This window comes from Diabrotica undecimpunctata, chromosome 6, assembly GCF_040954645.1.
Source record: "Diabrotica undecimpunctata isolate CICGRU chromosome 6, icDiaUnde3, whole genome shotgun sequence".
Taxonomy (NCBI): Eukaryota; Metazoa; Arthropoda; class Insecta; order Coleoptera; family Chrysomelidae; genus Diabrotica; species Diabrotica undecimpunctata.
This window is the reverse complement of record NC_092808.1, coordinates 22658552-22682961: the sequence shown is the minus strand read 5'-3', so window position 1 is coordinate 22682961 and position 24410 is coordinate 22658552. Positions and strand designations below refer to the sequence as shown.

The 24410-nt window shown below is 33.8% G+C and overlaps 1 protein-coding gene across 2 annotated transcripts in view; it reads left to right on the top strand.

Annotated features, from left to right (window-relative positions):
• Nucleotides 1–21828, top strand: part of LOC140443282 (uncharacterized) — a 53849-nt gene extending 32021 nt beyond the window's left edge. For both annotated transcript variants that reach the window (XM_072534436.1, XM_072534437.1), the window contains exons 3-6: nucleotides 2433–4568; nucleotides 16967–17613; nucleotides 20451–21069; nucleotides 21258–21828. In XM_072534436.1, the coding sequence (XP_072390537.1) occupies nucleotides 2433–4568; nucleotides 16967–17613; nucleotides 20451–21069; nucleotides 21258–21709 (3854 nt within the window). In that variant the 3' untranslated portion in view covers nucleotides 21710–21828. The remainder of the gene's footprint in view (nucleotides 1–2432; nucleotides 4569–16966; nucleotides 17614–20450; nucleotides 21070–21257) is intronic.
• Nucleotides 21829–24410: the final 2582 nt, after the last annotated feature.

Genomic DNA, 24410 nt, shown 5'->3' with positions numbered 1-24410 from the left:
CTGGGTCTTTTTCTATCCTTCGCATTACTTCCAGGTTTGTAACTCTTTCAACCCAACTTATCTTCAGCATTTGACGGTAGCACCACATCTCGAAACTTTCAATATTTTTTATATTGTTCTGCTTGAGAGTCCAGGCCTCTACACCATATAATAGCGTGTTAAATACGTAGCCCCTTAGCATTCTTAATCGGAGAGGGATGCTTATATCTCTGTTGCAGAAGAATTTCCTCATCTTTATGAAAATGGCCCTGGCAATTTCGATACGTCTTTTTATTTCATTGTTTTAGTCTCCAGTTTCGTTTATTGAAGTACCCAAGTATTTATGACTTGATACTTTTTCAATTTGAATGCCGTTTATGCTAATATGTGCTGGTTGTGTCATGCTCTTACTGAAGACCATATACTTGGTTTTTTTGATATTGATACTTATGCCATAATTGTAGCAGGCAATATTTATATTTGTAAGTAATCGTTGTAATTCTTCTACGCGACTGGTACAGTGTCGTCTGCGTATCGAATATTATTTACAACCTTTCCATCTATTAATTTTTTCTGTTAAATCTATAATAATCTTTCCGTCTTTGTTCTTAAGCAAATTTATTTGATGTCTTCTATGAGTTCCTGTAATTTCTTTTACTTTTTTATGTACATTGAATGTGTCATATTTTCTTTCATAGTTTTCCATTTCTACACATTGCTCTTCAATCCATAATTCTTTGGCCTTCTTTATTCTTTGCTTTATGTTCTTATCAACCTCTCTGTATTTTTGTGCATTATTCTTCATTTTACGTCTTTCATCCATTAGTTCTAGTATGTCTGGTGTCATCCATACCTTGTGTTTCTTTGCAGATCTGGTTAGGTGTTTCTTTCCCGTAGTTCTTATTGTACTGTTTATATACTTAAGTTTTTCATCTATGTTGTCTGTTCTGCGGATTTGACTTTCTGCTATTCTGAGGCTGGTGTTTATTTCTTCTTGCACCGTTTGTCGTAGGTGTTCACTTTTTAGCTGGCTTAAGTCTAACGCTGGTATCGCCTACGGTATCTTTTTGTCACCATTATGTAATCTATTTGGTTTCTGATTACTTTTTCTTGAGTGTGTTGAGGTGACGTCGACGTATACAGTCGCCTTGGGGATAATTTAAAGAATGTATTAGTTATTATTAAATCTTCACTTTGACAAAACTGAACTAAACGGTCACCCCTTTGATTTCTGTTACCTAAGCCATATTCACCGACATTTTCTTCAACTTTACCCTGGCCTACCGTGGCGTTCAGATCGCCCATTACTATGTTAATGTTTTGTCTCTTTGTTGTTCTCATCACTTCGTTTAAAGGATTATAGAATTGTTCTATTTCCTCTTCGTCTTTGTCTGTTGTAGTAGCGTACACTTGTATGATGTTTATTATGTTCTTCTTATCTTTCAATTGTATTAACATTACAAGCTCTGAGAATGGAGTAAAGTTTACTACGGCATCTTTCCATTTTTTTGAGATGATGACTTCAACTCCATATCGATGGGTTGTGGTGTCACTTCCGGCATAATAAAACATTCCATGATTATTTGTGGGACATTTGCCATTTCCTGGCCATTGTGTATCACTCATGCCTACTATGTCTATACCCAAACGATTCATTTCCAACACGGCGTTATCTAATTTTCCCGAAGAGAATAAGCTCCTTACATTCCATGTAGCAATTTTTATGGTTGTCTTTTTATTATTACAAGGGTTTCGCAGGTTTACGACCGAGGAAGACTTGTATTTATCTATTTGTCTTCCCCTGTAGGATCTTGTTATCCGATGTCCATGATCAGTACTTCTCCTTTGCATGTCTGCCATGATGATTGTTACTAGGGGTACTCTATGAGTCTTTAATGCAGTGCCTTCTGCATCCTTATGCCCTTGACCATTCTGTAGGGATCATCCGCCTTCGAGACCGATTTCTCAGTCTCAGGACAAAAGAGTGCCCTAAACACTTACTAACTCATCCGTCCGAAGCCGTTGGTCAGTAAGTGGGGGACTGCTTATACCGGCAATCACTCGGTGAAATTTTCGCCATATATGGCTACCCTTACTTAGTTTAGCCCGCAGACCAATGCAATTGTCTCACTTATGGCGTGGAGCCATAAGTGAGAGTTAGGTGTCTTATGAGGACCAGTTATCAAGAACAATCTCCCGTCTATGACGCTCGATGTGGTCGTTCCAATAAAAGGTACTACCTCTATAACACAACCCTACACCCCCTAGGAGGCATAATAAAACTAAATAGGGGGCGTGATAAAACTAATAAACACAACTTTCACGTGTTGTTATTTAGATTGATAGGTTTTAATACATTCGTTCACGTTCGCAAAAAATTTTAGGTTTTTTCTTTCAATTTCTAATTTTTACTTTAACAAATAAGTAAAACGTCTAATATTTGTTTTTTTTAGGCATGGAAATATCTGAACTAAACGAAGAAGACGAAGATGCTATACTAAATAAATTTGATATACGCGATGAAGGAATGGATGTGGATGAATGTAGCAACAAAGAAGACAGCGATGTTTCTAAAAACAATATTGTAGAACTTAAAGTTGAACTTAGCGAAGAAGAGACAAAACTAGATGGTATAGATAATTTAAACAAAGATAATCGGATAGATGATTTAAATAAAGATGATGAATTAGTAGGAAATAATGAGATTTTAGAAGAGAAAACAACAGAAAATATCCCTGATGATACCGATACTAAAATCGAAAATGAAAAAAATGAAACTGAGTCCGGTTGTGAAGAAGACTCGAAAGAGGCCAATATTGATAATTCTAAACTAGAGTGTAATGAAATTACCGAAGTAAATAAAGACATAAAAGAAAACTCTATAGAATATTGCGTAGAAACTGAAAATAAAGAGACTTGTTCAGAGGATCCCAGCCCCTCCAATTATAATGGTTTAGAGGATAAGGATAATGATTTAGAGAACAATGATAATGATGATCATTTGGAAAACAATGATGAGAATCATGATTTAGAGACTAATAATTTAAGAGAAGGAAGCGGCAATAAAAGTGATAATGATCAAAATGTTAATATAGATGCAGCTATCATTATTGATGATGAAGAGTCAGAAAATACTATAGATCAAGTTAACGAGTGCATACCTAAGGCAGACAGTATTCTAGACCAAGAACTTTCAAATGACAATGATCAGAAGAGCGACGTAACAGAAAAAAGCGAAAATAAGAGCGAAAATGATCAAGATGCTAATACAGATGCAGCTACTATTATTGAAGATAATGATTCGGAAATGAGTACTGATCAAGCTAACGGATGCATATCTAATGAAAATAATGTTTTAGACCAAGAACTTATTAACGATATTACCGAAGATGACAAAATTGAAAACCACGATAAACAGGAAGAAAACATCAAAGAAATTGATGATGATCTTTGTATATTAGATGATGAAAATGAAAGTAGTAAAGATAACTGTCCAATTGAAGAATCGCAATCAGATCTTAGGGAACATGAAAAGGTTACGGAAGAAAATGCCACTGAATTAACTAGTACACATTCTTCTACGAAGGAAATTGTCGAAGAAAGTAATAAAATGGACGAAACAATCGATAATACACACTCTTCTACGAAGGAAATTGTCGAAGAAAGTAATAAAATGGAGGAAACAATCGATAATACACATTCTTCTACGAAGAAGATCGTCGAAGAAAATAAAATGGATGAGACAAACGACAGTACACGTTCTTCTATGAAGGAGATTGTCGAAGAAAATAAAATGGATGAGACAGACGACAGTACACATTCTTCTGTGAAGGAAATTGTCGAAGAAAATAGCAAACCTGATGAGACCGTCAATGATACACTTGTATCCAAAGACATCGATGATGCTGATAAAAAAATTGATCATCTGGTCGATAATAATACACATATCAAGGATGATCAAATATCTGATTCTATAAAGGATGATCAAGTATCTGATTCTAAGGAATCTAAAGATGAACATCAACTTTCATCAGATAATAATGCAGATTCCAATAAAGAAATTTCTACAGAAACTGTTGATTCTAAAGCAGAAGAAGCTGAATCCAACAAAGATGAAGGCGAGAGTTTGTTAGATATTTCTGTAATAAGAGACGTTGATGAAGACAACGCTTCCGCCATACGAGAAATAGCTATGATACAATTGCAGACCATCGAAAATGATGAACAAGAGGAAGCAGTAGATAATGATCTAGAGGAAATGGAAGTAGATCAAGATGACAACTTAGCTTCAAGTGATAAAGATGAAAACATTGAATTTGATGAAGGAAACACTAATTCGTGTGATCAAGATATGAGTAATGCTGATATGATCAGTGTTAACACTAGTGATAGCGAAAATAAAGAAAATGAAGCAACTGAAAATGAACAGAGTGAGACTGAAAGTCATCTTTTGAGCGCTGACGATTTGTCAGAAATGAATAGCAATGATAATTCCATTTTGGACACAGATACTAAGACTGAATCAACTTTAGATGAAACTCTTAAAGGGGATATAAATGAACCCACAGAAAAGATCCCGAGTACTGCTGGTAAGTGTATTTTAAATATAAATATTTTATTGCCACAAAAAATTATTCAGATGTTTTCAAATATACACTCAACTTAAAAATTAACTAATCACTATGTTTTAGTAAAAAAAAGGTACACAAAATGAGATAATATGTTGAATTAAAATAGATTAATAAACAAAAAAGGTATTGCGAAATGAATAACAAAATCGCTATTTTTGAATATTGTTAATAACTTTTATTGTTTATTAAAATTTGTTTAAATACACCTGAACTTAAGTGCCTTATCGTGTTTGAATTGTGTGCAAAAGATGGGTCAGATCAGTAATAGTTTTTGCGAAATTTAATTTCCAAGGCTGCTCCAGATAATTTTTATGTACACAAAATGATTTAAAAATAAATACCACATTTTAGGTTTATAAAGAATTACAATAACTCCGTAGAATTTAGTTTAAATTAAATGGCAAAAAAAAATATTCGGCAAGCTGGTTAAAAAACACAACTTTTAGAAAAAATATCCTACGACCCTTAGGAGCCAAGACTTTTTTTTAAATCACTGTTACGTTAATTAGCAACATTTAGGGCTGAAATTAACCAATCTTTTATGAGAAAAGTCAAAAGTTTTTAATAAAACTTTCAGCAAACAAAATGATGAAAATTGTTTAAAAAAGTTTCGTCTAGAGTAAAAAGAGTGGGGGTAGAAGACTGAAGGGCCAGCTGCGTACTCCAAAAAATCCAACACGGTTTCAAAATTGCGTGCGGAAACAATAAATAATAACATTGTACGTATTTTCATTGCAAAATTATCCAAAACAAATTGTATTGACTACGGGATGTACAAACCTTTTCTTAAGTCGCTTTTTATTGTTACTTATTTATTTAAAATATAATTATAATAAATAAATGTTATTTATAAACATTATTAAATTGTTATTTATTTTATAATCAATTTTTTCATATACTCTTATTAAATTTGAACAAATCAGTTTTTTAGTATAAAAAAATTATTTTTAGAACAAAAAATCGTATACATAATATTATATTATAAGAAATTATTATATTATAATATCTTCTTAAATATCTTATATATGGTTTCGACACCGTATTTGTGTATATAGCGGTCGGGAAAATCAGCGAGCTACGAAATTAATAATTAAAAAACAATTGGTTGCTATAAAACTATTGTTAAAAACTCTTCGGGATGTTATAAACTGGAGTTTTAGGTTTAATCTGGCGATTGCTAAACTTTAAATTATTAATTTTTCACTGAGTTATCGAGTCTTGAAAATGGCTGTTTTCGTGCTTTTGAAATATTAAATTGTTTTTAACTTGCAAGTCACTTTTTATTGTTATTTATTTATTTATTTAAAATATAATTATAATAAATAAATGTTATTTATAAACATTATTAAATTTTATTTATAAACAATTTTTCCATGTCGCTGCTCCAGTAGAATATCGACGTAACTGCAAATCAGTACATTTTACAGGAGACGCACAAAAGGAAAAAGTGTTTTTAATTTTATTTGTTGCTAAGAGTATAATTAACCAATTACTATTCAATTTTAGTGTAAGCCTATATAATATGCAAAGAATAGTATGAGGTAATGATGGTTTTTCTTTGAATAAAATTGAAAGTGAAATTTGAAGTTGTGACTTTGTTTTATCGGAAAAAATGAATAATTTGAATCGGATACATTCATTTCAGTCTCTTTTTATTTAACTTTGGTGAAATGAAGTGATCCGTTAAAGCATAGTGATTCTTAAAATATAAAAATATGACAGAAATGACAGGAGTAATACGACTTATGCAAGCAAGAGATACTTATGATTCTAAACAAGAAACAGTTAAAAAATAAAACAAAATAATTAATTGCTGGTAATTATTGTAAAATACTTTTAAAATAGGGTTTATGAAATGCTGGGATAAGGCCAGCATTTAATAAACTCCTTAAATCTCTTCATATTATTATACAGTGTGTAAAAGCCAAATGGAATAAATTCATTATTTAGGTTACTGTACATATTTATAAAAAATCCCGAAACACGTCAAATTTAAATTATAACTTGACATTCTTTAACGTGAAAATGCAACCTCTATCTTCAACCCCCTTAAAATGACAGGTACAACCCCCAATTTTTAAAATAGGAAGTATAGGCTTGTGATATATCGTTTGAAAGGTCTTTTCATTCTCCATTCAAAAATGTTGTCGCTTTCAAGTTTATTAAGATTAATTAAGATAAAATAAATTAAAATCATGTGGTTACCGAAATTCGCTAAAATATACTCAAAACTTATTTCCCGTTTAGGTCTTGATAATGAGAAAGTGAACAAAAACCATAGCAATGTGGTTTTTAGGTGGTAACCATTAAAAGAATTTCCGTGGCAACGTTATTTTAACACGCATTAGTAAATTGTTTTATTTAAGTTGTCAGTATTTTAATTTAAGTAAAAAGTTCGTTCAATTCAATTCTGAAAAATGGTTAGATTAACGGAAATGCATAAAATAACAGTTTTACAAATGATTGGTTACCGAGATAACACCCGAACACAACAGGAAGTAACTCGCCTATTTCATGAGAAATTTCCTAATTTACCGCCTATATCCCAAGGAACAATAAGTAAAATAGAGAAGCAGTTTCGCGAGTTTGGTCATGTAAGGCAGATAAAAAAAGCAGCTGCCAATGCACTGAGTGATGAACTCAAATTAGATGTGTTGCTTGAGTTTCAGGAAAATCCACATACATCGAGTAGACAGGCATCCACTACATTCAATGCTAGCCATACATCGATAGTAAACATATTAAAAGAAAATAAATTGCATCCCTATAAGATGATACCTACTCAGGAGCTCATGGAAGACGATTTTGATAGAACTTTTTTTTGTGAGCAAATGATGGACATGTTGGATAACAATATTATCCAATTAGAAGACATTATGTTTTCTGATAAGTGTACTTTTTCACTTAACGGTCATGCTAATCGGCAAAATTGCCGCTACTGGGCCACGGAAAATCCTCACTGGATGAGAGAAGAACACACTCAATACCCTCAAAAGGTTAATGTTTGTGCAGGGATTGTAGGAAACAATATCATTGGTCCCTTTTTCATTGAGGGCAACTTGAATGGCAACAATTATTTGGCACTACTTCAAAATTATGTCATTCCAACGTTGGCAAATTTATATCCTGATCCAGGAAACCCTCAAGTTCCAGCGAATACGATATGGTTTCAGCAGGATGGAGCACCACCACATTACCAACTTAATGTCCGGCAGTACCTCGATACAATATTTCCCAATCGGTGGATAGGGAGGTGAGGATCGATTGAATGGCCAGCGCGATCACCTGATCTTACATTATTAGATTTCTTTTTATGGGGATGTGTGAAGAGCCATGTGTACAAAACTAAACCTTCTGATTTAAATGACTTAAAAGAACGAATAACGCTTGCGATTAGGTCGATCACGCCTGTTATGTTAAATAATGTTAGAAGACAGTTTTATTTGAGATTTTGATGTTGCCAAGACGTTCGCGGTGAACATTTTGAACATCTACTTCATTAACATTCATAGTTCTTTTTCGTGTTCTACATTTTATTACGTTTTGCATTACTTTTAATTTTTGATTGTATTGTAGCGAATTTCGGTAACCACATGATTTTAATTTATTTTATCTTAATTAATCTTAATAAACTTAAAAGCGACAACATTTTTGAATGGAGAATGAAAAGACCTTTCAAATGATATATCACAAGCCTATACTTCCTATTTTAAAAATTGGGGGTTGTATCTGTCATTCTAAGGGGGTTGAAGGTAGGGGTTGCATTTTCACGTTAAAGAATGTCAAGTTATAATTTAAATTTGACGTATTTCGGGATTTTTTATAAATATGTACAGTAACCTAAATAATGAATTTATTCCATTTGACTTTTACACACTGTATATATAACTGAATTTTTTTGCTGTAGGCTTTTGTGATAATAACATTTCTGAAGTCTAGTTTGCCCCTTTTTCTTTGGATAAAATTTACTCATACCATTCTTCTTATTTGTAGCTTGTTTTGTAACAAAAGTGTTACAAAATTTACTTCTCCTTTTTTAAATTGTGGACCCTTTACTTCGTCCAGTCGTCAAAAATCATACGAACAAGCTGAATTTTGCTGAAAATGTCAATTTTGAGACTGCAAAAAGTTTACCACTTTTACCCCAGGCTTCCCCCTAAAACGCTCCATCGTAGGGGGGGTGGGGATCGATTCACCAAGAATATGTACGCCGTAGAAAAAAATGTTTCAAATAAAAAATGTAGCTGAGATAATTCTGAATAAAAATGTTAATTAGCATTTTTTCTGTAAAATGAACAGTTCTCTCAGAAACAACGCTTGAAGCGACCGGCTATTTTGAATGTTAGTTACGCGCGCGGAATCAATTTTAAATAAAATTTCTGATCGGAGTGTCCTATCGACAAAAGTCAAAATACGTAATTTGTATAATAAAGTCGGTTTTTATAAAGGTGTTAAATAAATAAACATTGCGCAATTTTTGTCATTTTTTACGATTCTTATGAGATCAATAAAATTTGTCACTTCCATTGGCCGGTCACTATGGAATTTCCATTGTTGGAGCCTAATCTTCAAAACTGAGAATATGAAATAACGATTTGGAGTTTTGGTAACAAATATGAGGCATTTGAAATATGTCTAAAAACGCAGAATTTAAACTTTTAAAGTTAAAACAATGAAACGTCATGAGAAAGGTCTCCACGAAGGCAGTATTAAGTGAAATTGTAGTTAAAATTATCTAGTTTCGAAAAACGTTCGTGTGTAATCAAAAAGGAGCAGTTTTAAACGTTTTAGATCGATTGTAATGTGAAAGTTTAATTTCGGGGTTTTTTAGGCATATTTTAAATGCCTCACATTTATTGCCATACCTCAAAACCGAAATTTCATGTTATAGGTTTTAAAGATTAGGATCTTCTTCTTCTTCTACGGCACTAGAGCCCAAATTGAGCCTTGGCTTCCTTTATCTTTTGCCCCCACCCTTTCTTGTCTGTGGCTGATCTTCTCCATACACGGACTCCTAAAAAGGCTTGTGCGTCGCTGTTTCCTGTGTCTTACCAGCGCTTTCTTGGCTTTCCAACCGGTCTCTTTTCCTGCATTCTAGCATTCAGTGCTCTTTTTGGTAGCCTGTCCTCTCCCATTCTTATCACATGTCCGGCCCACTGCAATCTTTGTATTCTAATGAAGTCTGACAGTGGTGCTTCCTTATAAAGTTGATAAAACTCATTGTCTCGACTTCTGAAGATTCCGTTTTCTCTCACAGCTCATAGTATTCTCCTCAGTACTTTCCTTTCGAATGTGTCGAGTTTGCTTTTGGATGTTTCTTTCAGGACCCATGCTTCATTGTCATAGCATGCTATTGGTCGAATTAGGATTTTATAGATTCTCATCTTTGTATTTCGGTGGACATTTTTATACCGAAATATATGGGAGAGGGCGAAATAAGCTCTGTTTGCCTGCGTTATTCTCTTCTGGATTTCTCCATCTTCTGATCCATAGGCATATATCTCTACTCCCAGTTATGTAAATTTTCCAGTTGTTTCAATGTCATCTTCATGTATAATGTTTTGTGGGACTGTGTTTCTTCTCGTCTGCATTTTTGCGTTTTTAACTCTGCGTATGTTTCTTGTGCTCCTGTTGATGTTCTACTCATAATATTAATATTATCGGCATAAGCGGCCAGTTAAACCGTTCTGTTGGTCAGTAGGTTTCCTCGTCCAGTTTGCATTTGCTTAACCGCATACTCCAGTGCCAGGTTAAACAAAATTGGAGCCAGCCCATCTCCCTGCTTTAATCCCTGCGAAATTTTGAAAAAGTCTGTCCGGTGGTTTTGTATTCGTACACATGCCTGAGTTTCATCCATTGTGGCTTTAATGAGTCTAATTAGCTTGTATGGTATTGCCAATTCAGCCAATATATTGTAGAGTTTGTTCCTTTTGACTGAGTCGTATGCCTGTTTGAAATCTACAAACACGTTGTGAACATCAATGTCATGTTCCCATGATTTACTCAAGATCTGTTTGACTGTAAATATTTGATATAGTGTCGATCTTCCCCGTCGGAAGCCCGTCTGATACTCTCCAATAATATTTTCTGCTAGTGGTTGGAGCAGCTGGTTTATATTATACGTGAGGACTTTATATGCTGTACATAGTAGAGAAATTCCACGGTAGTTTTTGTGACTTGCTAGATGGTCGCCACATACCTTATACAATTCTGCTGGTATTTCGTCAACTCCCGAGGATTTATTGTTTTTCTGGGCCTTAATAGCTTCGAGACCTTCCTCTATGGTTGGAGCTTCTACTCTATTCTCTACTTCATTCTCTTCTACGTAGTTAGTACTCATTTCATCTTCCATATCTACTTGTGTACCAATTAGGGTCTTAGAATAATGTTTCCATCCAATAAATTTAAAACTCATTGCGTTTACGTGTTTTTTTGGAAAAGTGACTGTGAGGTACAAATGTACCCCACGATTTGTGAACGGAACATTTTGATGATAATGTTGGTGAAGAAAAGACACCTATAATCCTGAAATAACACCTGAAAGACACCTATAAGCCTGAAAGACCAAAAGTCCCGGCATTATTATATTGTGTGTAAAATCTTTGTTTGTATTGCTCACTCTGTTAAAAATTTCATGTGTTTGTCTTGCAAACGATAATTATTTTTTTTGTAATGAGCAAATAAGTACTTTGTAAAATTATGTTTCATAGTATAATAAACAAATTCTAATTATCTTTCAAATAAATTTCCCGATGTATACGATTAAAAAAAATGGATATACGGATGAGGTGCAAATCCACCCCCGCACAGTTGTTTACGTAAGAATCTAGTACCGTCTTACGAGGGTTAATTTTAAAATTTTTCCGTCGGTATTTTTATTGATATTGAGACCCATATTATCTGATACTGTCTTAACGTCAAAAAAAAAACTTTAAAAACTGATTTATTTCACATCTATTTTATTTCCTTTTTGTGGCCTCAAGAATTTTAGAAATATACATTTTGGGAGTATAAATGGGTCCAGGTTTCTTAGCTAGCGATTTTTTTTCAATAATGCTGTGGATTAAATCAGCTTCATTCTGAGTATGACCCACGTATTAAAAATTTATGTGTTATTGAACTAATTTGAAAGTGCTCTACTGCGTAGATATACATTGCGATGAGAAACTTGAAAATAAAATAATGATAATGAGCATTTATTTGGTAAATTTTTTAGGTTTTTACATACCTATTTTTTTGTTGTCCGATGCAGTTATCCGGAAACAAAAACTATTTCCAGTCCTGGTTGTTTTTTTGATAATTCCTCCAAATACATTAAAACGCTCGTTCCTGTTTCGATTGCTCCTCTGTTTCCATAAACTTTATGTAATAAAATTGCCTTTGTGGTATTTTTGGCTAATTCTGTTATATAAAAAAACTATAAACATTTCAGAATCAACGCACGGAGTGGCATTTTACATAAAAAGTTGGCCAAAACCAAAATTTCAAAAACTACATAGTATTTCAGACCGATTCTGGTAGTTATATGTGACGCTATTTCACGCTCTTTCCCCTCTCCAAATAACCTTACCAAACTATTTGACAGCTGTCACTTCTTAACTCGTTTTGGCTGGTTTAGTTTTCATATTTTACTCCATTTTTTTTTTACGATTTGCGATTTCTTTATTTTTATAATTCAACTGATTTTTGTAATAGCGGTGGTTAAGAATTTGCCAGAGGAAAGTAAATACTCAATATTGAACCATTTGTTAAAACATTACCCTTCTAGGACATCAATCAAAATTAATCCAATTGTTTGTATAATTTTCAATATAAATAAATGCTATTAGTTACTCTTTACTCATCCATACTGCATAAAAGTTATTTTATAATAAAGATTAGATTATCTACTTTCATAAACAGTTTTCAAAAATTTCACAAAATTTAATAAAAACGAAAATACTGTGAGTAGTACAAGCTAATGTATGAATTTGTTATTAAATACCATGCATCTAAATGTATAAAAATATTTGAAAAAAATAGCAGTTATGTTTTATGACCTTCACTTTGAAGTTAAAATATCTTGAACCATCTAGCACTTCCGTTTATACCGGAAGTAACCATTATCTTGGTTAATTTTAACTTTCTTCAATTGATTTTTTTTTTTTTTATTCCTTGACTTCGCAATTATTCCTATCTATAATTAAAGGGATGATATTTATATATGTATATATTAAATTTAAATTTTATACTTGAGGGAATTGTTTATAACTGGCGTTGCTTATAAACAATATATCTTCAAAAGCGCGAAAATAGCCATTTTCAAGATTCGATACCTCAGTGAAAAATTAATAATTTTAAGTTTAGGAATCGTCAGATTAAACCTAAAACGCCATTTTATAAAATCCCGAAGATTTTTTAACAATAGCTTTATAGCAACCGATTGTTTTTTAATTATTAATTTCGTAGCTCGCTGATTTTCCCGACCACTATATACATAAATACGGTGTCGAAACCACATATAAGATATTTAAGAAGATATTATATTATAATAATTTCTTATAATATAATATTATGTATACGATTTTTTGAAAATAATTTTTTTATAATAAAAAGCTGATTTGTTCAAATTTAATAAGAGTATATGAAAAAATTGTTAAAAATAAATAACAATTTAATAATGTTTTAAATAACATTAATTTATTATATTTATATTTTAAATAAATAAATAACAATAAAAAGCGACTTAAGAAAAGGTTTGTACATCCCATAGTCAATAGCTGATTTGTTTTAGATAATTTTGAAATGAAGATATGTGCAATGTTATTATTTATTTTTTCCGCGCGCTATTTTGAAACCGTGTTGTGAGTTTTTGGAGTGCGCCGCTGGCCCTTCAGTTGGCTACCCCTACTCTTGGTACTCTACACAGAACGCAAAGTACTCTTTGATTGCAACACTACTGAATTATCAATCATTTTGTTTGCTGAAAATTTCATTAAAAACTTTTTTTTCTCATAAAAGATTGGTTAATTTCAGCCCTTGTGTTGTTAATTGACGTTACAGATTAAAAAAATCTTGGCTCCTAAGGGCCGTAGGACCTTTTTTTCTGACAGTTGTGTTTTTTAACTAGTTTGCCGAATATTTTTTTTGCCATTTTTGCGGGTTTGTACATCTCGTAGTCATTAACTGCTTTGTTTTGGATAATTTTGCAGTGAAAATACGATAAATTTTATTATTTTAATCCCAGAGCAATGTCTTACACCAGTTTAAAAAAGAATATGCCAATTTAGTTCAGTAGAGCCCGAGATATGTCATTTTTTTCTCCGATCGCTCTGTTTTGAAACCGTGTCTAATTTTTTTAAGAGAGCGGCTGCCCCTTCAATCGGCTACCCCCATTCCTTTTACTCTAGACGAACGCAAAGTACTCTTTGATTACAACACTTCTGTTTAAACAATTTTTAATCATTTTGTTTGCTTAAAGTTTTGTAAAAACTTTGACTTTTCTTATAAAAGATTGGTTAATTTTAGCATTTAATGTTGTTAATTAACGTAGCAGCGTTTTAATAATTTTTTTCCATAGGTTATTAGTATACGTCTTAACTTTTCAGTAGACGCAGTTTAATTTTGTGTATCAGTAGTCGCACACGGTCTACTACACCGGTCATAAAAATAGTCCTCTGGATACATTTTGTTTAAATTTCAATCTATTGTTTGTAGTTTTTTTAACATTATTTATTATTATTGACATATTTCGTTTATTTAGAATGTTTATTTACGTAGCACAAAAAAAGTCCACAATTTTTGTAATAGTTTGATTTATTCTCTTTTTACTAAACAAATTAAAATTAATTTAAAATTAGATCATGACATATGTTTATTTACATAATTTACATGTTCCAAATAAAGATAATTTTTACAAATCGAATAAAAATATTTAGTTTTTTGATTCTATTTCCATCCACAGTCACCACACCTCCCAATTGCTCCCAGAGTTCTTTGAACTGGCACGACATCTTCATCTAAATGACAGATCTCCTTTAGTCGACTCCTTATAATCTTGGTATATAGACATTTTGGCTTCGATTTTTCTGGTGGGTTGTAAATAAAGCTAAAAATTCTAAATTTGTCAAAACTTCTCGTCTGGTCTTTGCGGAATTTGGAATGTTGCAATTGTAGATAACAAAGAAATTTTTTGCTGGAACATTTAAAAGGCTGTACAAAACAACCATAGGCCATCTTAGCCATAGATCATGACATATGTTTATTTACATGATTTACATGTTCCAAACAAAGATAATTTTTACAAATCGAATAAAAATATTTAGTTTTTTTATTATATTTCCATCCACAGTCACCACACCTCCCAATTGCTCCCGGAGTTCTTTGAACTGGCACGACATCTTCATCTAAATGATAGATCTCCTTTAGTCGACTCCTTATAGTCTTGGTATATAGACATTTTGGCTTCGATTCTTCTGGTGAGTTGTAAATAAAGCTAAAAATGCTAAATTTGTCAAAACTTCCCGTCTGGTCTTTGCGGAATTTGGAATGTTGCAATTGTAGATAACAAAGAAATTTATTGCTGGAACATTTAAAAGGCTGTACAAAACAACCATAGGCCATCTTTTACTACAACGCTTTTTGTGCTGTTATATGCCAATACGATCTCTGGTTTTCCAGTTACTCTTGAACCAAACCCAAATGTACTAGAGCCAATAGGTCGTCCTTGATTGTTAGATAAATATACAGGAATTTCTCTTCTATTTACTTTTATTATTCCCAAGAGAATTAAACCATTTTCCTTCAGGCACCAAGATCAATGCTGGTGAACCAATTGTCGGTGGTAATATTTCTCTTAGATCCGTAGAGATGTTGACAGGCTCGTTCGGCCACTGCCTTGGTACTAGTGTCTAGATAGTATGGACCACGCCCTTGGTTTTTGCCAACGTATACTTCCATGTTACTGGTATAAAATAACTTCGCCTCAGACAGTGCAAATATTTTTATACCGTATCTATTGGGTTTGATTGGTATGTACTGACGGAACGAGAGCACCGTCCTCTAAAAGCCTCCAACATTTCGTCCACCGTTACGTATTGCGAATGAGAGAAACATTTTTTCTGATTTTCGTTTCACTTGGTAATACGATCTCTTATTGGCGCTAATTTATCCAAACTAACTCAGTTTATTAATCATATTAACTCAACTCAGGTTATTGATATCATCAGTTCGCATGTAGCTTAGTAAATTTCTGAATCTCGTGATGTTCATTGTCAGTCGGAAAACCTCTATACCAGTGTCGTCCTTTTTCTAAGGTGACTTGCCTTTCTTACACCTGCAAGATATAAGAGACCTAAAATATTTTTATTTTTACTTCGATTTCTGACGGTCTTATGGGCAATATGCTTAGCCCATTTTGTTTTATTATCTTTGCCCAAAAAATATGGACCAATGGCAAAATCTGCCTCATTATCTAATTCCTCATTTTCCTGTCCAGTATCACTTACTTCAAGTTTTCTTCTACATGATCTCCCGATTCCTTTTCATCATCATCACCCGTTGAAACTTCTTCAAAAAGTGCTAACAATCTTTTTTGCTCTTTCATAATCCATCTGAAAAATAAAGTTTGATTATAAAACAATTACTTAAAGTCACAAAATTCTATTTTTTCTCTAGACGCACACGGTCCACTGCACCGGTTTTACAAATTAAAAATTTACAGTTTGAGCATCAACACTGCAATGATACAGTCGATAAATGTACCAATCAAAAGAAGGTACAGAGCCGGAGAAACTCGAAAGCTACCGATTGACTTTAGAATTGACCGTCATTGACTCCCACCGGTCTTCTAGACAAGCTGCGTCCACTGAAGGGTTAACGAAGAAAATAAGCCCCCATATTATTAAATTAACCAATTTTAATTTAGCATATCTCATTTTGTGTACCTTTTTTTTCTGAAAAAGTTGTCTGTTGATATCAAATCTCTAAATAGTCCAAGTTTTTGAGTTATTAGTTTGAGTTATTAGAATAGTTCCACTAAAAAATTGATGAATTCCTAGATGAGAGTCTTTTTGTACTCATAGTACACATTTCAACTGTCAAACCAGTCTATACACTTGTCTCGAGTAAAAAAACATAATTGGCCTATTGGTTGATTTTCGGTCCAAAAAGAATCAACATTAATGATAATGCAATGTACTGTGAAACCCTAGTTGACTTAAAAAACGCTCACGGTGGATGTTTCACTTCTTTGTAACAAATAAATATTACTGGAGGTTGCCATTGAATCAATTTGTTTTTTTTTTTAAGTGCTTTATTTATAAAATTTATTGTATGAGTCTATTGGAACCATTATAAATTTACATAATTTATTTTAGAAGAACCAACTGAATCTGCTCCCGTCGGAAAACGGCCGTTACCAGATAGTGATAATGATAATGAAACAGGAGCTACTAAAAAACTAAAAAGATCTGAAAAAGACCCCGTGCCCGAAAAAGAAAAAAGCAAAGACAAAACAAAGGCGAAACCAGAAGAAAAAAAGCGTAAAATCAAAACGCTTACCGCTTTTGAAAAATACATGAAGGAGAAAAATTTAGGAGAGGAAACACTAACCAGGTCCGATTTAGAACAGTTTTGTCTACAAAAAATTTGTGAAGCAATAATTCATAAATCAGATGCTGGAGAATTACATCAGATTATATTAAGGCAAGCACAAATAATAGATAATTTAAGAAAAGAGGTTCAACAGATCTCTAAGCAGGCCAAAGATCTTGATATTGTTCATAAAAAACTCATGAACGACATTCGTATTCATGGTACTTCGAAACCGTTAGTTCCTTTGAAGATTACACGGTCGGTAGGCTTACAGGTTAAACTAAATGTTTCGGAAGACCCAAACAAAAGGAAGTCGTTCACAGTACCTGCAGCTACTAATAAACCACCAACTACTACTCCAAATACTGCTGCAAGTAACGCGAATCGTCCAAGAATTGTTCAAAAACCTAATAATGTTCAAGGAGCACAGGTATTATATTTTTATAAATTATATTTATATATTTTTGACCAAAACAACTTAAGTCACTGTACTCTTATTGTTACGGTATAATGATTTAGACCATAAAGTTTTTTCTAATTGATATAATATGAAGTGCGGGGTACAGGTTATTTCCTATGTAAATATTTAAATAAAGGGTGTTTTTTTAGAGGTTTAGAATTTTAAAATGGAACAAAATAAAGATGATTTTTATATATTGACATGAAATTGACTTAAAGTGTTACCAACCTACATTTCTATACCTCTAAACACCCTTTACTAGTGACTTTGCCCGTCGCACTTACCGGGGGATCCAATGTTCAAGGATAAATCTTCTTTCGAATATTGAACAGGCATTTTGCTTGCATTAAGATCGAAAAAAAAACGGATCAATTTTAAATTTTATGAAACGGAAATTTACCGAAATGCCATTGTTTATTTTGACATGAAATTTACTTTATTTGAAAGATAATCTTTTGGCATTATAATTTAAATATGATTTCGGGCATACGACCTTCATGGCTAGTTCTGACCGAGTCTAATCTGGAAGTCCAATTTTCGATCACTTTTTCCAATATTTGTTGTCGTATATCGACAATAACGCGGCGATTGTTGTCCTCCAAGTAGTCGTTTAATGCTTATCGGCGTAGACAAGCACCTTCACATATATTCACATAAAATAGTCTAGCAATGTTAAATCGCACGATCTTGGAGGCCAATTCATGATCCGAAACATGAAACTATTCGGTTACCAAACGTTTCCTTAAAAAAATCAATTGTGGCACGAGCTGTGTGACATGTTGCGCCGTCTTATTGAAACGACAGCTGCTGAACAACATGGTTGTTCAATTGGGTATTGAAAAAGGCCGTAATCATGGCTCTATAGCATTCTCTCAAGTTTCTCAACCAGGATTTCTTCTTTCTGCCCAAACCTCTTCTACCTTCAATCTTGCCTTCCACGATAAGCTGTAGCAGACTGTACTATCATTACGCAATACATGGCCCAGGTATGACGCTTTCCTCCTTTTAACAGTTGTTAACAATTCCACCTCTTTACCCATTCGTCTTAATACCTCTGTATTGGTCACTATGTTTGTCCAAGGTATTCTCAGTATGCGTCGATACAGCCACATTTCTTTCTAGAACCGCTAACTTCTTTATAGTTGCTGCTGTTAACGTCTACCCTTCAACTCCGTAAAGTAGCGTAGAGAGTACGTAGCATTTCGTGGCGCGCCATCGGAGGTTAACGCTTAGGTGGCCGTTGCTTAAGAGCTTTCTCATTTTGATGAATTTGGATCTTGCTATTTCAATTCGGATTTTAATCTCTACGTCTGGGTCCCACTTATCATTTACTGTATATCCCAGATATTTAAATCGGTATACTCTTTCAATTTGTTCGGCTTCAATATTCAAGTCGATATATTGAATGTTCTTTTTGCTGATCACCATAAATTTAGTTTTCTTTCTATTGATCTTCAGTCCAAATTGATTGCCAGCTGTATTTACTCTATTTAGCATCATCTGTAAATCTTCGATGTTATCGGCCAGTATAACAGTATCATCTGCATATCGAAAATTACTTATTGGTACGACATTAATCTTGATGCCCTCGTTGTACTCTTCCAGTGCCTCTAGAAATATTTGTTCCGTGTGCAGGTTGAAAAGCAGTGGCGAAAGAATACAGCCCTGTCTAACCCCTCTCGAAATGGTTACGTTTTTACTCACCATATGTCCATTCTTCATGTGGGCTGTTTGATTCCAATATAGATTTTTTATAATCTGGATGTCCTTAGTGTCAAGTCCTGTAAGATGTAATAGTTCTATGAGTTTGTCATGTTTGATAGTATCGAATGCTTTCTCATAGTCGATAAAACAGTCGTAAACATATTTCTGTTGATCCAGACATTTTTGAATCAAGACTTGTATTGCAAAGAGCGGCTCTCGAGTTCCAAAACCGCATTTAAAACTGAACTGTGTTTTACTTATGCTGTGTTCTAATTTTGCTCGCATTCTGGAATGGATAATACGCAAGAATCCTTTAAGGGTGTGACTCATTAAACTTATAAGGCGATATTCACTACACATCTTAGAATTCGATTTCTTGGGAAGAGGCACAAATGTAGATTTCAACCAGTCCGATGGAATTTTGCTCTTGCTCTAATGGACCATAAAATGGACCTACTACGCGATACGTATTTCGGACAGAACCACAATTTTCAATATAAATTTGTACAATTTGGAAGCGTTGTTCAGGTGCCAAGTCTATTCATGCTGAAATGCCAAACCCAACTTAACATAAATCACTTGACAGCTGTCAAAATGACCGACAATTAAAAAAGTGTTACCAATCTACATTTATATACCTCTAAAAAAACACCCTTTACTAATGACTTTGTCCGTCGCATTTACCGGAGGATCCAATGTTCAAAGATTCAAGGTTCAATCTTCTTCCGAAGATTGAACAGGCATTTTGCTTGCATTAAGAAGAACGAAAAGAAAAAGATCAATTTTAAATTTTATGAAACGGAAATTTACCGAAATGCCATTGTTTATTTTGATAAATTAAACTATTAGAAGACTTTTTATTACCAAGTAACAAAAACAAAATTTGTTTAATTCGTATTTTGAGAACGATTTCCGAAGTGGAAATCGAAACGTCAAAAAATGAACCTATTTTAAAGCAAAATTGTGGCTTATTCTTAGTAAAAATAGTAAATTAAAAAAAAACTCTGAAAATGCCTTTAATTTTTAATTATTGTATTTTGTAAAACTTACTACATTTATATTTTGTTAAATAATATTTCTAGCAATACTTTTTTCTTTTTTAGACTCCTACAACCCCTGTCGCACAGCGAAAAACACCTCCGGCCGCAGCACCAATATTATCCCAAGCTCTGCAAACACGTCCATCACCCACGGCTGCAACCCCTACTTCCCCAGCAACTGCCAAACGAGTTCTTCCTTTGAGGATAAAACCTAGCGAAGCTCAAAAGCCATCTGCTCCAGGAGTAATTGATTTAACCGATGAAGATGAAAAAACGGCCAAACCAGTAGCTACAAACAATGTACAGCAAAAACCGATAAATACGAAATTAGGCACATCAGTAAAAATGATTAGTAAAAATGTTAATTTAATACAAAAGAAATCACCCGCACAGGTCACCAAAGTTAAAAACGCAACTAAGATAAATACCAACCAACAGAAAACTGTCGCCGTTGGAAACTCTCCAGTAGGATCAAAGGTTGCGCCCCCTCGAGGAGTAACGCCTCAGACTGTTCGAGTAAGCTCAGCTCAAATGAAGAATAGCATAAATCTTCCTGCTGGTGTTGTAACATCGCCAGCTACTACGCAAATTATGTATGTCCTACCCCAGGGTGGGGTCGGAAGTAACACAAATACGAATGGTCCTAAGGCTTTGCTTGTCAATTTCCCAAATGGTGTCATAAGTAAGTCAAACATTATTATATTTCGTTAACAAAATGTATTTTATCTCTGATTCCAAACTTATATCGCCGTTTAAAACTTGACCCATTACGAATAACATATCCAAGTGAAATTGTGTTTGTTGTAATACTATAAATAATTGTTCAATTATGTTTTATTACAAAAATATTAAACGAACTTTTTTTTTCAGCTTCAGCGCTAAACGGGTCGGCTGTATCAGTGATACCTTCCAAAACGACGAGTAATTCGCAGTTAAGGCCCGTTCTTCCTAGAAAACACCCCGCGCCTTTACCACATACACCTCCTCCAGCAAACAGTTCGTCAGTGAAACCGTTGCTTCCCAAACCTCATTTAACTATTAAAAAAACTGATACGGGTCTTATGCTACAATGGAAAATGCCATATAATCTTGATAGTTATGAGGCAATAGCAAGCTATCAGTTATACGCGTATCAAGAAACAAGCGCTCCACCTAGCACGGATATGTGGCGGAAAGTTGGTGATATTAAAGCCCTTGCATTGCCAATGGCGTGCACATTAACGCAGTTTGTAGATAAAAATAAGTATTACTTTGCAGTGCGACCGGTAGATGTTCTTAAGCGAATAGGGTTGTTTAGCGATCCAGAAGAAATCATTTTGTAAAATATAGTTCTTAAATTATATATATTTCCTGACTATTTAATTAGAAAAAATAATTATAAGAAAATGCTTTTTTTATTTATGTCGAATAAATGATTTTAAGGAAATCTACACAAATCTTTTATTACACAAAAAGGGCGATCCAACAGATCTCGAAAATTACCGACTCATAAGTCTGTTAAACCACCTCTACAGGTTATTCACAAGAATAATAACAAGTAGACTGGAAACAAAATTAAATTTTTGGTAAATTAAAACCAACCTAGTAAACAGGAAGGTTTTAGGAAAAAGTTTGGCACCAACGTTCATCTCCGCTGCATAAAAGGGATTATAGAAAAGTCTATCGAATACAACCGATCATTGGCCCTAGCTTTCGTAGACTTTCGCAAAGCATTCGATATGATAGAAATTAACAGCGTAATAAAGCTGATAATTTGCGGTCCCACTTAGTAGGACTACAAGTTGGATATTTTGTCTCCACTCACGCTCCGACTTGCTATCCCACTAACGGTCCAACTTCAGTTCTAGTTTGTTTTCACGATGGTGTACATCGCTTAACCAAAAAATGTATCGAGTAAACACTACCCAAAATATAATTAGGAGAAGGAAAATGGCAGCATTGTGCTTGTTATTCTTATTTGAAAAAAATAAAAAATGTTGGATGAAGATTTGTTGATCGTGTGTACCATTGTGACACGAAATTGCTCAATGTCATTGATGAGGATGATTACAAAAACTACCTCAGAATGGACAACTTCACTTTTTCGCTGTTGCTGGAAAAAGTTGGTCTACTTATTTCCAAAAAAGATACCGTCATGCGTGAATGTGTCAGTACTGAACAACGCCTTAGCAACTTTACTCTTTCTGGCCACTGGAAGGTCATTTGAGGATCTGAAGTTCAGCTGTAAAATATCTCCACAACTATTGGGAAAGGTGATACCAGAAACTTGTAGGGCTATAATTTTTCTTGCAATTGAAAGTTATTTTCTATTATTTATTTGCGAACTAGGGATCTTTGTTTAGCGATGTCGGACAGACAGCACCAATTGAGATTTTGTTTGGAGCTGATGTAAGCAAATTGTATACAGGGAAGAAATATGAGTTACAAAGTAATCAAAATATTCCGAAGTTGAAGTCGAAACGTAAAATAAATTTAATTTCTAACTAATATTCAGGCTTATTTCCAATTAAAACAGTAAATTTGTATAATATGCCACAAGAAAACAACTTCAGAACAATATAAAGAAACAGTTACTTCTAATTTCAGTACAACTATGATTTAATTTTCGTTTTTTGTTGATAATTTTTCTGTAGCCAATCCGAAGTGTTGGAAATTGTACCTATGTGGGAGTGTCCGAAATAGATCTAGATAAAGGAAAAAGATTTGCTCTAACAAAAAGTAGATGATGAAGAATCGTGAAATTGAAAGTTTATTTTCTATTAAATATTTGCTTAACTAGGGATCTTTGCGTAAAGTAATTCATAGAAATCTCATACGTAACAGGTGCCGAAGGTCAACTAACTGAGGAAATTTTCGATCCGACTTCCAACTTCACCATTTACGCTCCCACTTCGTCACAAGTCGTCCCTCTAGATGTTCCGACTCGTACCACTAGTCCAACTAATTTAACAAGCCCACTCACGGTCCGATTTCAGATCCAACAGCGGAAGTTGGACCACTAGTCGGACTAAAAATCGGAACGTGAATGGCATGTTTAAGAGCTTTGGAGGAAAGTCACATAGATTATCGGTACTCCAAACTGCTCGCGAATATATACAATAATGCAACCATAACCGTAAGACTACACACATGTACAAACTGTATAAAAATTAATAAAGGAATCAGACAAGAAGACAGGTTGTCTCCCAAACTCTTTATGGCAGTTCTGGAACATGATTTCAAAGAAGCCAAAGGAATCAATGTCTATCGCCAAATGCTCTTACATCTACGATTTGCAGACGGCATTGTTCTGATAACAGATGACTTAAAAGAGATTGGAACTATTCTTACTGAGTTTGCTACCTGCAACGAAGTTGGTTTGAACATAAATTTTGGAAAGACAATACATGACAAATCTGGTACCAAGCGAAAATCCAAATTTCTAGGGACAACCAAACTACTGAACTGCAAAGAAGAATCATTTTAGCATGGGCCGCACATGGAGCTCTATCAGACATCTCTATCTATAATGTTGTTCAAGAGCAACATTATTTGAAAAAGAAGGCGTTCGACCAATGTGTGCTTTCAGTTATGACTTACTACGCTGAAACACTTTCTTTAACCCAGGCTACAGCAACCAAATTCAGCTCGCTACTTGGACTGCCTCTCAAGAGTTAGAAACGAAGAAATAAGGAAAAACGTCACAGATGTCATAGAGCATATAGGATGGCTGAAATGGAACTGAGGGGGCGATGTGCCCAGAATGAATGATGGGCGGTGACCCAAAAAATTATAGTTTGGAGACCATTAGCTGACAGAAAAAGCAGAAGTAGATCACCTACACGAAGGACAGACGGCATCTAAAGAATCGCCGGGAATTGGCTGCAAGAAGCTCAAGACCGACAGAGCTGGAAGAAATTAGGGGAGGCCTATATCCAATTTTGGACGCAGAAGGCTGTATAATGATGAAGGAAATCTAATTTTTTTATTCAAGTATATGGTGGATCACATGGAGAACCAGTACTAATTAATCATTTGGAAAAG